Source organism: Protomyctophum bolini (assembly GCF_963924005.1).
Source record: "Protomyctophum bolini genome assembly, chromosome: 14".
NCBI classification, from domain to species: Eukaryota; Metazoa; Chordata; class Actinopteri; order Myctophiformes; family Myctophidae; genus Protomyctophum; species Protomyctophum bolini.
Window position 1 is genome coordinate 38,674,143 of NC_137875.1, and position 15,062 is coordinate 38,689,204.

At 42.9% G+C, this 15,062-nt stretch overlaps 1 protein-coding gene across 1 annotated transcript in view; it reads right to left on the reverse strand.

Moving 5' to 3' along the window:
- The window catches only part of nrg3a (neuregulin 3a), a gene marked incomplete at both ends in the record, with an annotated part of 467,076 nt that overhangs the window by 167,663 nt on the left and 284,351 nt on the right, over positions 1-15,062 (reverse strand). The window contains one exon of the mRNA XM_080782991.1: positions 1,894-2,023. Coding sequence (XP_080639117.1) covers positions 1,894-2,023 — 130 coding nt within the window. The remainder of the gene's footprint in view (positions 1-1,893; positions 2,024-15,062) is intronic.

The window sequence follows — 15,062 nt, forward strand, 5'->3', positions numbered from 1 at the left end:
GAGAGAGACAGTACTGTGTAGGCCTACACACCACAGGGGGGTATACCCACTTCTCTCCAGAGAGAGACAGTGCTGTGTAGGCCTATACACCACAGGGGGGTATACCCACTTCTCTCCAGGGAGAGCCAGTACTGTGTAGGCCTAGAACACCACAGGGGGGTCTACCCACTTCTCTCCAGAGAGAGACAGCCAGTACTGTGTAGGCCTACACACCACAGGGGGGTATACCCACTTCTCTCCAGAGAGAGACAGCCAGTGCTGTGTAGGCCTATACACCACAGGGGGGTATACCCACTTCTCTCCAGAGAGAGCCAGTACTGTGTAGGCCTAGAACACCACAGGGGGGTATACCCACTTCTCTCCAGAGAGAGACAGCCAGTACTGTGTAGGCCTACACACCACAGGGGGGGTATACCCACTTCTCTCCAGGGAGAGCCAGTACTGTGTAGGCCTAGAACACCACAGGGGGGTATACCCACTTCTCTCCAGAGAGAGACAGCCAGTACTGTGTAGGCCTAGAACACCACAGGGGGGTATACCCACTTCTCTCCAGAGAGAGACATAGCCAGTACTGTGTAGGCCTAGAACACCACAGGGGGGTATACCCACTTCTCTCCAGAGAGAGACAGCCAGTGCTGTGTAGGCCTATACACCACAGGGGGTATACCCACTTCTCTCCAGAGAGAGACAGCCAGTGCTGTGTAGGCCTATACACCACAGGAGGGGTATACCCACTTCTCTCCAGAGAGAGCCCCTTCGCCTCGGGAGCTCTCCCACTCTGGCCATCAAGGCCCGTTTCTCTCTGAAATCATTCCACTTTTAACCCACTTTATATTTTAATTACATCTCTCTCTGCTGCAGCCGCTAACCAAGCTGAGTTTTTTTTTTTAGTCATTTAATTTTTCACAATGGGAGAGAAGGCGACTTATACAGTCCATTTTAAAGATGTTGCCCACGGTGGTTTCTAGGCGAAGTATAAAAAAAACAGACCATAAGCCGTGTCATTACACACCACAGTACAAAGCAGACATACTGTGTAGCCGCTGTTAAGGAACCTACACTATACTCAAAAAGTAGTTAACCGAGCGAGAATTGTAATATGCATGAGGCTTGATCCATATCCCAGTATATATACCACACATTCTCACACCCGATTCAACTACGTATATGGACACTTGGGCAAAGGAACCTTCCACGTCCAAATGCCGACACTGAGGAAAACCCTGAAAACCTCTCGCAATGCCGCTGTGAAAGTATAATCCATGTGAATTTGGGTGGAAAAAGGTCTCGAATAACAGAGCTCTCTCTCTACAGTACTTGAAGGCACCATAATGCCATGCCGTTCTCGTCATCAATCAGAGCTTTTAAAAACTGCATTTCCACGCAATATAAACACAACTTTGACGAAATGAAAGCCGGGGGGCTCGGTAAATGTAGCTTTGGTCCAAGCTATACCCCAGTTTTGATGGGGAGAAAAAGAAAAAAAAAACTACAACACACTACTGGAAAATTGTACTGTACACGTACAGTATATATACTCTGCTACTCCCCCCCTATACGGTGAGTTACCGCAGGAGAGGGATAACACCTTGCACTCCTCCGCATACTAACGAAGCCAGGAGATGAATAAGAAATGGACGGAGAAGAAGAAGTATACTCAAGAGGTGAAAAAAGATGGGGATGGAGGATGGGGGGGGGCGGGAGGAGGAGAGGAATTAGGAGCAGAGGCGGTGCGGAAATGAGGATGGGTTGGAAGACGAGGGGAAACGGGAAGGAGGGAGCAGCAGAGAGAGAGAGAGAGAGAGAGAGAGAGAGAGAGTACAGTGGGAGGAGGAGGGGGAGCGATATATAGAAACAATGTCACAGCGAAGGGAGCAGAGCAGAGCCACTTACTTGCAGTGCTTGTGGGGTCCGCTCAGCGTCTCGATGACAAAGCATTCTCCGTCGTTCAGGCAGTAGGCCAGGTCCTTCTCGTGGCACGGCTTGAAATGCTCCGATCCCAGCGAAGGGGCGGTTGGAGATGCTGTAACATCAAACACAAACACACACACACACACACACACACACACACACACACAAACAAACAGTCATGTTAACGCTTTAAAAGACCCCTCGAGGTCCATTCCACGTTGGCTTCGCTATCTATTGTGGCTCCGAGGTTCATTGCACCACAGAGCCTATGCTGTACGTTTTCCTGTGTGCACACATACAATTAGAGTACAACAACAATATGCAACTATCATTTCGATGACCGCGCGACCATGAGAGCATTATTGTATAACTCCTTCAGCTTCTCCCCAGCAGTGCAAACGAGTGCAGTCTTGATGTCAACTCGCCATGGAGGAGCATTCGATGTGTATATACGTTTTCTCAACCACGTAAGCCTAATATACACAGTACTTCTTTATATTGTATACAACAAATAGCTAAAATAGCTGATCTGCAAGCTTGCGACACATCATGACGAGCTTATATAGATCTGCTATTTTAGCTATTTTTATAATGTCCCACCACCACACCCATCCCCAACAAAACCCCATTGTTGTTGCCATATACTTTACGATGTTGCTTTACTTTGACAACGGTGATCCGTTGTGCTATAATAATACCACACCGGCCTATACAGAACTCATCAGGCTTCATTGCGATCATCCGTCTTCGCCACGGGGCGAAAAAAACACAAATCACGCCTCGATCGGCCGGAAAGTCGCGGAAAACAAAACGTCGTCGTGGGACAGTGCATGGGCACCCCCCCCCCCCGCAGAGTGGCTTTTTTTCCCCCTCCAGCTCACGGAGGAGAGACAACAGGGGGGGGGGGGGGTGTGTGCAGATTATACTCCCCTCGCCCGAGGTTCCATTACAGCGCGTCTCTGCCGCCATCTCATAATAACCCATTTTGGAGGCGCGGGAGGAACCACCGTTTGGTGTTTTAAACATCGTTATAGTTTAGCTAATTGAAAAATAGCAGATCTACAAGCTCATAGCGTACCGAGTGGCGCGCTATACGAGCTTGTAGGTCTGCTATTTTTGGAAAAATCGTCAAAATATTTTTTTCCAGAAAACTGGAGGAATTTAGAAGATTTTTTTTTTTTTAATGTTCAGGTCAGGCCTAAATGGGATAAACAGTACTTTGCAGCTAATACCCAGACACTATTGTTTGTTTAGGCCCTGCAAAGTCAGCGTGGGAAGATGGATGGGGGACGGGTAATAATCTGTCCCAATGTGATTAAGCCATTCTGACCTGAGATCAGATTCTAAAAATGTCTTCTACATCCTGACAGTTTTCTGAAAAAGCTATGTTTCTATGTCAGTCGTTCTACGTTCAGACCTACAAGCTCGTAGCGCGCCACTCGGTGGCGCGCTATACGAGCTTGTAGATCTGCTATTTTTTCAATAGCTAAAGCATGACATTATGCTATAACACCAAAAGGGTTTCCCCGCACAAAATGGATTAATACTATGTTGGTCCCAGTGCTGCAGTCGGAAGGGAGCTCGACTTCTCCCAGTGATTTATCACAGAGTGCATGGCTGCTGCTGGACGGTCTGCGCCTGCTCACACACACTGCTCCGAGAGGGGAGAGAATCTGCTCGGTCTAGCCTATAACTGATGACATTACTGCTGGAATTAACAGGTATAACACTTCACTGCCCTTTTTATTTTGGAAGTCGAAGTCATAGCTGAGCATCGATGAACAAAATTATAGAAAGAATGTAGAGTAGGTAAAAATAAATAAAGCAATGTTTCTTCTGTAGCCATTTACACAGCTTTGGTATTTAAAGAATGTTTACATTTTTATTTTAACCCATTAGGAGTCTATGATTAAGACCTGAGGCCGATTCTACAAAATGTCCAGTTTTCTGAAAAACCTACAGTATGTTTGCTACAGTATGTCAGTGGTGCTGCAAACCTGTTCATGGACCTCCACAATTATTATGTATTTGGCCACGGACCCGCATCTTGAAAAGAATATACTAATAACAACAACAACAACAACGACGACAACAATAATAATAGCACTGCAGGCAGTTCCTTTTCCACGTTTTTTAGAATGTAGGAAAGGTGAGCCAAAAACTCCTGCTTGGCTGATTCACAATCTGCTGCCATTAAAAAAAAAGAGAAATAATGGGTTCCTCGTTCAATGCAGAAAACATTCCCAGGTTAAGTTGAGCATGAAATACAAAATGAGCAGGCTGTTTTGGTGAATATAAATGAAAGCTTTCAGTTTTGTAGCTGGGGGAAAGGGGCAAATGAGGAGAACTGGTTTATTAATCGGAAAGTATAGACGTGTGGTGATGTTTCACTATGAAACACCGGCTTATGATTGAGCTCTGTGGACATTTCCAAAAACAAACGTGCTTTGTTAATTGAAAAAAAAAAACCCCACACAGGTTGTTATAGGCCAGAAATTAAGTTGTCCGTAAGTCTGTTGTGAATTATATTTTATTGGAAGAGGACATGTAAAGGTTGGAACAGATGCCTCGTTGCCTCAGGGTTATTAATCAAGGTAGTTAGGTAGCCATTTTATGCTGTGCTCGAACAAAACCAAAACAAAATGATTTTGACCTTTGGTCAAGTCATTTGTAGTTTAAACCAGTTTTTAAAAAAGCATATTGAATACCTTCTCTCTGTTGGCCGAAACATAGTTATTTGAACTTATTTCTGTAGGCCTATCAGATACCTCCTTAGCAAATTGCAATTGCATCTTCAAGCACACGAGTGAAAATTGAAGTCTTCACAGATTTACTGGTTTAGATGGATTACTCGTGTCTCTACCACAGGACCTGATTTTGTATAAATTCAGTTAAACCCGTTTAACCTGTAGAAACAGATGACCAAAAAGAAGGTATAGGCTGAAGCCAGTGGCTTATTGTGCCTATCCTGTTTACACCAACAGAAATAATAATATATACAATACATCTAACACACATGGGGGGGGGGGTACTTATGTATTATGATCATCAATAGAGAAGCAGATATCTCCCCTTGTGTGTATTGTACGTATAATATGGTCTTGTTTTGTTTTGGGTTCTATGTATTGTCAATAAGTCAGTCGTTTCGTTTACATGTATGTTTGATTCAAATTCAATAAATAAATTAAGTAAATTGAAAGAAAAAGTGAAAATGAGGTACAGTATAGTATACAATATAAACCTGAGAAGAAAAGAAAAAGTTCCACAAATAAGAGCTTAATTGCTGAAGGGACATCGTTTAACACTGAATTGTTTCTACATGTGCAAAGGAATCTAGGAATTATCAGAATGTTCCGCTGGAGATGTAATCATTGCAGAATCAAATGGTTATAATGGCTATAGGGGCAGCAGGTCCGTAGGTGGTTAAATCTCACTCCAACTTATATGCTAATGTCCCGAGTCTGGTCTGCTTAAGTGTATCTGCAAGCACCGAATGCCTATTCTGCATTTGAATCTATCGTGAACTCAGCCACCAGTGCCACGGAGAAAATTGTATCATGAAGGAACTACAACTTGCATTTTAAACCTCAGTCTTAAGCGGCCACGTATGTCGCTATAGCGCTAACCTCAGTCTTAACCGGCCACGTAGGTCGCTAACCCTAACCTGTCTTAACCGACCACGTAGGTCACTTTTTTGTGTGGCTTTGGCATCAAAATTGAGAGAGAAAAAAGTGAAATTGAACGGTAATTCAAATTGTGCCTATGATTTCATAATGGACGATTTACTTTTTGGACAAGTGGGCATGAACTTTGGGCAAGTAGAACATGTACTGTACTGTACTGTACTGTACTGTACTGTACTGTACTGTACTGTACTGTACTGTAATGCCATTGGCGCATGGTAAATATTCCCATCTCTAAACAGAACAAGCATAGCAGCAGTCTTGTAAACAAATTACCACAATAGCCTGCATATCACACACACAAAAAAAACCCCGTCAAACAACCACAAATTAACTACCAAACAGATCTTTAAACAAGCCACGTATACCACACATAAACAGACAAGCTATAGCAAGGACATGGCTAAGTGCTAGACCATTTTGTCAAAGCAATCTACTCTTTACACTCCCTCCATAGAGATGACCTTATAACTTTAACCACATCCAACTACACCCCATGCCTAAAATCATACTGGTGCCTCGGCTATACTTGCAATATCAGTGATAATGATAACAAAAGACAACTCAGCAAGCCATGACCTATACCTTATTGTTCCCATTTCCTCAGACTGCTTGCCTCTCAGCCAGATCCAATTGATTAGCAGCACCTGCTGAAAGTCTCCATGTTTGCTGCCTGCTTTAATCTCCGCCCAGCTCACCCAGCAAAGCATGGGTATGAATGCCCTACATGTCATCTCCATAGGGTGTATACTATACGATAGCTTTTTTCCACCCCCACTGTTATGTCTCTGCTGCCAACTCAGTAAGCGCTTTCTCTCTTTTCTTAACCCATTCTGGGCGGAAAACGATTCTACAAATGTCGTCTTAAATCCTGACAGTTTTCTGAAAAGAAAACCCTATGTTTCTATGTCGGTCGTTCTCAAACATTTTCCTGTCAAGGACCCCCAAGATTATATGTAATTGGCCGCGGAACCACATCTGGAAATATGTTGTACCGGGGAATATATATTCAAAGACTTGGGCCACATTTTCACGATTTTTCAAAAATAGCAGACCTACAAGCTCGTAGCGCGGCACTCGGTGCCGCGCTATGAGCTTGTAGATCTGCTATTTTTCAATAGCTAAAGTACAACATGATGCTTAAAACACCAAAAGGGGTTCCCGTCCAAAATGGTTTAATAGGCCTCGTGCTCTACTGCATGCTGCGCAACATATACTCCACAAGATACACAATTCATAACAATAAAGTCTGGTCTCACTCTCAGCTTGATGGTTCATTTGTATCAATGCGGTCATGCATTTCTTTTCCCCTATTTTCCCTCGCCTCCTTGTTTTTGCCTGTATTTGATATACAGTAGGTACAGAGCAGGGGGGCAGTCAGACAGATATTTTGTGAAGCCACTAAGGAAATCGGGACTTCCTGAAAGTTCATATAATGGCCTGTTGTGGCGCTGTCATTGGGCCCAAAAAACCCATAGCCCCATAGAAGTCCATGTATTTGGGCCCAACTTCACCTAGACTGTATTACCTTAATAAACATGGTCATGAATACTTTCTGCTTCCAGTCACTAGTTTAAAGTCTCATTTCTAATGAGAAAATAATTATGGTCCCATTTATAAAATAAAAATGACCATACAGTCGCATATGTTCTGAGTTCGAGTCAAAATAAAAACCAACGAAGAAGAAGGGGGGGAAGTCCCGCCTCGTTGTCTGGGTCCAGCCAATGGCTCAGCTGGGCCCAAACCGATCTAGAAAGATGGCCATTTACAATTCAAGGACTGACATACAGTAGGCTTCATCTTACGTCTATATCAGACCCGGAGAACGCTTTGTCCATATTTTTTACAGTCTATATGGTACAGAGTGGACCTGGGGGAGTGGCATGCAGAAAGGTTTCTTGCCAGCCAGGAATCAAACCTGGGACTTGCTGTCAAGCATTTGGGTCCATGTGTTACTAACCACTCAGCTATCGGGTCCCAATGGGTTTCTAAAATTATGCATTTCTAAATATCTTTTTAGTGTGCATTAAAACCTATTTTGACCCGAGATCAGATTAAAAAAATGTCTCCTACATCCTGACAGTTTTCTGAAAAAGCTATGTTTCTATGTCAGTCGTTCTTCGATTTTTCAAAAATAGCAGACCTACAAGCTTTTTTTTCAATAGCTAAACTAAAGCATAACATAATGCAAAACACCAAAAGGGGTTCCCGCCCCCAAAATGGGTTTTAAACATGCAGACAGCAGCCATTCAAGGCACCACGGCGGAGGTCACTTTTTAAACGTATAAAAGCACACTCCTAATCTGTAAACAAATGGAACATCAGACGCGCGGTCACAAATGACACCTAAAAAGCAAGCTTCTGTATATATTGACTGGCATTTCAAGGTATGTGGCTCGGTAATCTAGCCCAAGAACAATTACAAAAAAATATCTTAATTGTGCTAATGCAAATTATTTCAGGCTTCATAAAAATCACGAGTGGCTCTGGAGCTGTCTTCAAATTGACCTTTGTTGAGATATAGTGGTGCAAATATACTGTACATCAGTACATACTGTACATTAAATGGCATATGAAGTGTCATTGAAACAGCAAAGAGTATGGAATTGATCATTTTCAATCTACTGTAAGAGCTGACCGACGTTACGTAATTTAATAATGCTAAGAAATAACTGAACACTGACGAATCTCCATCCATAGCCACCATATTTCTTTGAAACTTTTCTTTATCGCTCACTTAGGTCGATAAGGCATAATGAGATGAAATTGAATATGAAGGGCACCCTTCCATTTTCTGTGCAGCTGCCAAGCAGACAGCGAGAGAGAGAGAACTGAATGTGTGTCCGTGTCACTCGATACTATTACATTAGCGCGGATTGACAGGCACTCACACAGATACTGTCAGACCAAGGCCAGAAGTACACATGACAGTTATAGGTAGTGTACTACTGCATAATATACCGTACGACCAGTGTTCCACAACACTGGGCACATTTAGTGCAAGAGCTTGCGTTTATTAATTTCTTTTACACAATCTCTTTTTGAGACATACATATTATGTCTTCCCATTTTTGTGCTGCTATTTTTGACACTGCTGCAGTGCTGCTACTGTACAAAGCGCTTCCGTCCGTTCCGTCCTATTTGTTTTGACCGTTTGTCTTCGGCTGAGGCGACGCCTGGCATACAGACAGTCGAGGAAGGAATTGTCTCTTTAAGAAGAACGGGGGGGTGGGAAAAAAGGCAAGGCTCATCGAAAGCCGGCAGCAGGAGAGTTAACCCATTCTGACCTGAGATCAGATTCATACGAGGTTTCCACTGGACACACACTGGTCTGATTAACCCATTCTGACCTGAGATCAGATTCTACAAAATGTCAGTCGTTCTTCGATTCTTCAAAAATAGCAGACCTACAAGCTCGTAGCGCGCCACTCGGTGGCGCGCTATGAGCTTGTAGATCTGCTATTTTTCAATAGCTAAAGCATAACATGATGCTAATACCAAGATGGGTTCCCGTTCAGAATGGGTTAACTCACTCAACTGACAGAAAGGAAGACGTCAATCAGTTCAGAAAGAAAACAGTCCAATTTACTGTATCGCGCAAGCGAGGAGAGAGAGAGAACCACACAGCTACGATCAATAAACTACAGGGTGCTGATAACACAACGCTCTCATCCTCCCTCCCTCTCCTCTCTCCTTCTTTCTCACCCTCCAGTATTATCTCCTGCTTTGTAGCAGTAAGTGTATGCTGTACATAGACACTGACTAGGCTTTGTAGTGTATATGCAACACAGAAATGACAGCCCCGGATATTATGATCCGCAGCTACTGTACTGTACTGTACTGTACTGTACTGTACTGTACTGATGGCCTTTCCCATGGAATAACACGACGATGCTCTGGGGCTGTTCTTAATGGTTATTATGTTAACGCTGTCGAATGATTAAAACATGTTTAATCGCGCGTGATCAACGCGCCCATGATTTTAATGGGACAATCAATGTGTGATTAATCACAAATTATCAAGTAAAAACGTTTACCTTAAAGGGATATGTGTGGGGAAAATGTGAAAATGTTTTACTTAATGAGGTATTGACTTAACATGTTTTGACTCTTATTTACAGGGGTGGGAGAGGACAGAAATGCTTGCTTTATCCCATTTTGGGGCGGGAACCCCTTTTGGTGTTTTAACTAAGCAATAAGCATCATGTAATGTTATACTTTAGCTGTTGAAAAATAGCAGATCTACAAGCTCATAGCGCACCACCGACTGGCGCGCTACGAGCTTGTAGTTCTGCTATTTTTGAAAAACTGTAAAAGTGCAGCACAAATCTTTGAATATTCTTTCAGAGCGAAAGTTTTTCTTATTTTGACGTCAGGCCTAGATAGATTATTTTTGTGTCATGCACCAAAGGCGCCCAGCCCACATGGACTTACAGGACACCATATCATTGCTTCAATATTGCATTGTGTACAAGAAACAGGTTTGTTTTGTTGTCATTCCCTTTTTTTTTTTTTTTTTTTACACAAACAAAACATTCTGCCTTATTTCCCACGCCCTGCATAAAAAGTCTTCCAAAGCAAAAATACCTTTCCTAAAACAAAAATCCAGTTTTTCATAGTCCTCCAACCAGAAAAAGTCAGCACAGATGGTTGTCATTTTACAAAATAATACATGTCTTAATTCTTCATATAATGGGCAGTAACTAAAAAAATGAATTTCATTTTCAATTTCTTTCAAATCACACACTAGACAGACTCTGTCCTCCTCAGGAGCACCAATGAATCTATCCGTTTGCCTAAATGGGTTATGCAAATGTTTGATTAATTATTACATCTGATCTATAAATGCACCACGTCTCTGTGTGCACGTACACGTGTACGAAGCGTTCGCCCCGCCGACTTCAAATTCGACACACGCGTTCCCACGCATGCCCAGGCTCAGGGTCCAAATTAGCCAATTGGTCACACCTGATCACCCCTACAGTATATATATATATATGGAGCTGGCCTGTTCTGACATCACAATAATGTTCTGACATCTGCGTAGACTCCATTTTCGGGCATGCCTGACAAAGAACTCCATATACGGGCATAAAAAAGGGACACGGACAAAATAACTGGGTGGGGCATGCAGTTCCAACTCGCATCGTTCCAAGTAGGCCAGTGCCCAACGGGCACCACTCTACTTTAATCAATTAACAACATAATATAGATACAAATATGTCTGCGACTGCATTTTGTAAAAAGGCAAACTCGTTTTGCAGTTTTAATTAAATGAACGTGGTAAATATTTCATACCGTGTTATTTTGTATGAATTAGTTTAATATATTAAGACATTGAACAGTAATTTAAGTGCCTTCAATTTATTGCCTTTATTTTATGCCTTCCCTTTTATCTCTATTGCTCTGTAAAGCGCTGCATTTCATGTCTTGAAACACTATACAAAGTATAGTATATTATTATTATTAGTAGTAGTAGTAGTAGTAGTAGTATTGTGCCGCGTGACAGCACAAACATTATCACATACTAACGTACTACAGTATCCAGGGGGTTTATTTCGAGTTCCCTAGCATTGAGTGGAAACTCAGAGAGACACCATGGCTCTGGGAGATTCTGAGGGTATTCCTCAAGTTTAGTTTGTTTGACTACCAGAAAGGCTCAATTAGCTGCGGTGACGTGGGCTTTCATGAACATCATCATGAACCTCTCGAGTTATCAAAGTTAATACCGAGTATTAATCGGAAGACGCATTAATGAGAGACCCAGTTTACAAGCTGCATTGTCGACTCCAAATAAGTGCTCACATTCCAAAGCTTCTCGTTTTTGACAGCTGGTGAAAACATGATGCGTGTAATCTCTTGTCAGTTTCCATCCCACATATGCCGCCGCCATTGTAGACCAATGAAGCTTCGTAGGCTACTGACCTGCGTCTAAATAAAGCCCCATGTAACCGTTTTGTGAATGTTACTTCTGCTCAATGTTCTGTAAACGTTTTTTTTTTATAGCAAGATAGGCAAAGTCTCTGTTCTCTAATGCTTTTAACCCTTTATTTTCCACACATCTGCCGTTGCAGAATTCATTTTCAAATGAAAGCCCGCTCTGTATTGATCCAGAATCCTGTGAACTAGTCAGTTATAGTGCAAACTGCTATTGCAATTCCTGAACCGTATTACTTTCAAAATCTGATAATTGACTGATTTACAATTTTAAAAAGGGCACTATAGGGAATGGGGAATCGATGCAATGTCGCACTGCATTGTGGAAGATGGTGTAGTTAGTGCGTGTGTCTCCGCAGCTCTGCCACCGCTGCAGCACCGCGGGAATCGTTTTGTAGCACAAATACCATGTTGTCTCTGTCGGGGTGAAAACACTCATATATGCAAAACGGATGTTGCTCTTCAGGATTCAAATTCAAATGTAGCAAAAGAAGCAGATCTGCTACTTTTGATGATTTTGTGTGACACTGTAGTATAATTATGATCAAGTAGGGCGTTAATTTATGAATAATGTCCTGACGGTTGCCCCCCCCCCCCCCCCCCCACAGCAACGATTATAGCAGTCCTCCATATTGAATGCAATTCATGTTTCATGGCTGACATTGTCCCCAGAGTGGCGGGGCCAGGGCATACAGACAGACATACAGTACAGTACAGTACAGGCCGTCTGCTTATTGATTAGCAGCTGTGAGCAGACACGAGGAGCAGAGAGGGGGGGGGTGGTTAGTTGTTTCCCATGCGGTGGACAGACACTTTACTATCAGGATGCAGGTTATTTCAGACAAGGGCAAGTGGAAGTGCTCTGCTACTGCCCCCTAGAGGTCATGCTGGTACACACCACCAGCATAGACATAAAAAGGCCTCCGGACACCTCTTTCCGGGCTCTGCATGGGCTTGCGTGTTTCTGCTGAGGGCAAACATTTCCCTTGCAAAGCATATAGCGTGAAGCATGAGCGACAGCTTTGCCAAGCTTTACGGGTGCATAACGGAATAAGTCTCGGAAAAGACTGTGCGCTGTGATTGGCCAATAGTCACTTGAACGGCAGCGAGAGACATGGGAGACAGTGGCGTGCACAGATAAGACACTAGGGGGTGCTCTAGTATGTGGACCATGGTGACATTGATCCATTTTTATTGTTTTTGGCTTTTGTGCCTTTTATTGACGTACGTCACTCGAGCAGCGGCGCAGTGTATGCCTTCAGCACTTCCGCTTGACTCCCTGCCTTCAGTGGAGAGACGCGTCGCTCCAATGAACTACAGTGCACGGCCAATGAGGCATCTAATTTTTATATATATATATATATATATATATATATATATATATATATATATATATATATGCACACCACATATGTGACCGCTCCCAGTATTTTCAACCACAAGTAATGAAACTTCACAATAGACCGAAATATATATTCTTTTTTGGTGGTTTTCGTTTTTAGCCACATTAACACATGTTGGAATGTTAAAGAGTGTTTTTATTCCACCAGAAAGTCTTAGATTTAGCAAAGCGCAAAACATACAAACGGAACAGGCGGGCAGTGAAGCACATTACACTATTATTGGACAAAGCATAAAAACATACAAGAAACAAAGTAAAATAAAATAAATAAAATGTATGAAGTGCATCTATATGGATTAGCAGCGTTTTTATAGGGCAATATAGAATTGTAATTTAACCCATTTTGGGGCGGGAAGCATTATGTTGTTCTAAGCATCATGTTATGCTTTAGCTATTGGAAAATAGCAGACCTACGAGCTCATATTTTTCAAATATAGAGCTCATAGCGCGGCACCGAGTGCCGCGCTATGAGCTCTATATTTGAAAAATCGTGAAAATGTGGCCCAGATGTTTAAATATAATTCTTTCAGAGTGTTCGCTTTTCAGAAAACTTTATTTAGAAGGCATTTGTAGAATCGTTCCCAGGTCAAAATGGGTTAAGTAACTGTAATACTAGTATTCACTGTCATGCTGCACTACTAGACTATTAGACTATACAGTAAACGGTACATGGGTCACAGGTTTGGTCGTCGAGTAACCATATTATTTTTTTTTAGATCGAATGAAGTCTTGCCGTTTGCATGTCATTCCCTCCCTCTGCCCTCGGCTTCCCAAGTCTCTCTTCACTAAAATACCATCTAAATAACTAAATAAAGCTCTCACTTAGGAGGATACTGTATATGAGATGATGTACAGTAGCATGTACTGTAGTAATTGCACCTCATTTGGTATAGTACACATTGCATCTCGGATCCATTTGAGAGTGCACCATGCGAACAGAGTTATTGGCCCATGCAAAATCATGCATGAAGCATCGGATGGCGGCGGTATGTGCCCCGACGCAGATGTTGCGTCATCCAGGGAATTGTGCACGTGATTCCTGCCTCCTCTCCAGGAACACGCTGCTGATATATATATAATATATGCTGATATATCATACTATAGGCCTATACATGATTATGCCCAAATATGGAGTTCCACACGGCTCCATACAGTATGTTATTTATTTACTGTAGCAGCCCAAAAGCTAACCGTAACATTTAAAAAGAAAATCCTTCATACCAAATGCCATTAAGGCACTAAATGATACCATCTGACTAGATTTGTTGTTTTTCCAATGTATTTGCCACTGTTGTCCTGCACTTCTTTGCCAGTGTTGTTGCTGTTGTTGTAACCACAAAAACTAAACTCCGCACCATGGGGGGCCGGGCCTTCTGCTCAGCTGCTCCTCGGGCTGTGGAATACCCCCCCCCCCCCCGACCACCTGAGAGCACCACGCTTTTAAGAGGGGACTTAAGAGTTTTAGATGCCCGGTGTGCTTTTAAACCTTTTAGCAGTATACTTGACCACGGAATGCACGAATTATCCTTATTTTAGTCCTTTTATATACTTATTTTATTCTTCTCTTGATGTAGCACTTTGAGATTTGTTTCAAATGTAAAGTGCGTTATAAATACAATGTATTATTATTGCCAACGCCAGTGATTGCGAACGCCAGTGAGCCTTCACTATGAGAGCCAGCAGAACATGTCTGTCTGTGTGTGTGTCACGCTGTAACACCACCCACCAGAGGGCGCAGCTGTATCACACACATGCACACACACACACACACACACACATGCACGCACACACACGCACGCACGTGCACACACGCACGCACACACGCAAAAAACGAAAATAAATAGCAAAACTTACAGCTACGTTCGCTTCCCGCGTCTTATACTTGTTATTATTACTTAATTACTTTCAACCACTGCTGCTCAGCAGACAGACTTTGTTCCCCGTTCACTCCGTTCACTCTCCCTTCTTCTTCTTCTGTTCCGTTCTCCCTCACCAGCGTCACGGGGGCCGCCTGTCTCTGCAGACCCCTCTGAACAGGGTCTCTGGCAATTTCCTCTTTCTAAAGGAAGGGCACCTCTAAATCCTTTCTCCCCAGAGGAGCCACAATCCACACACTGGTGTGCGCGCAC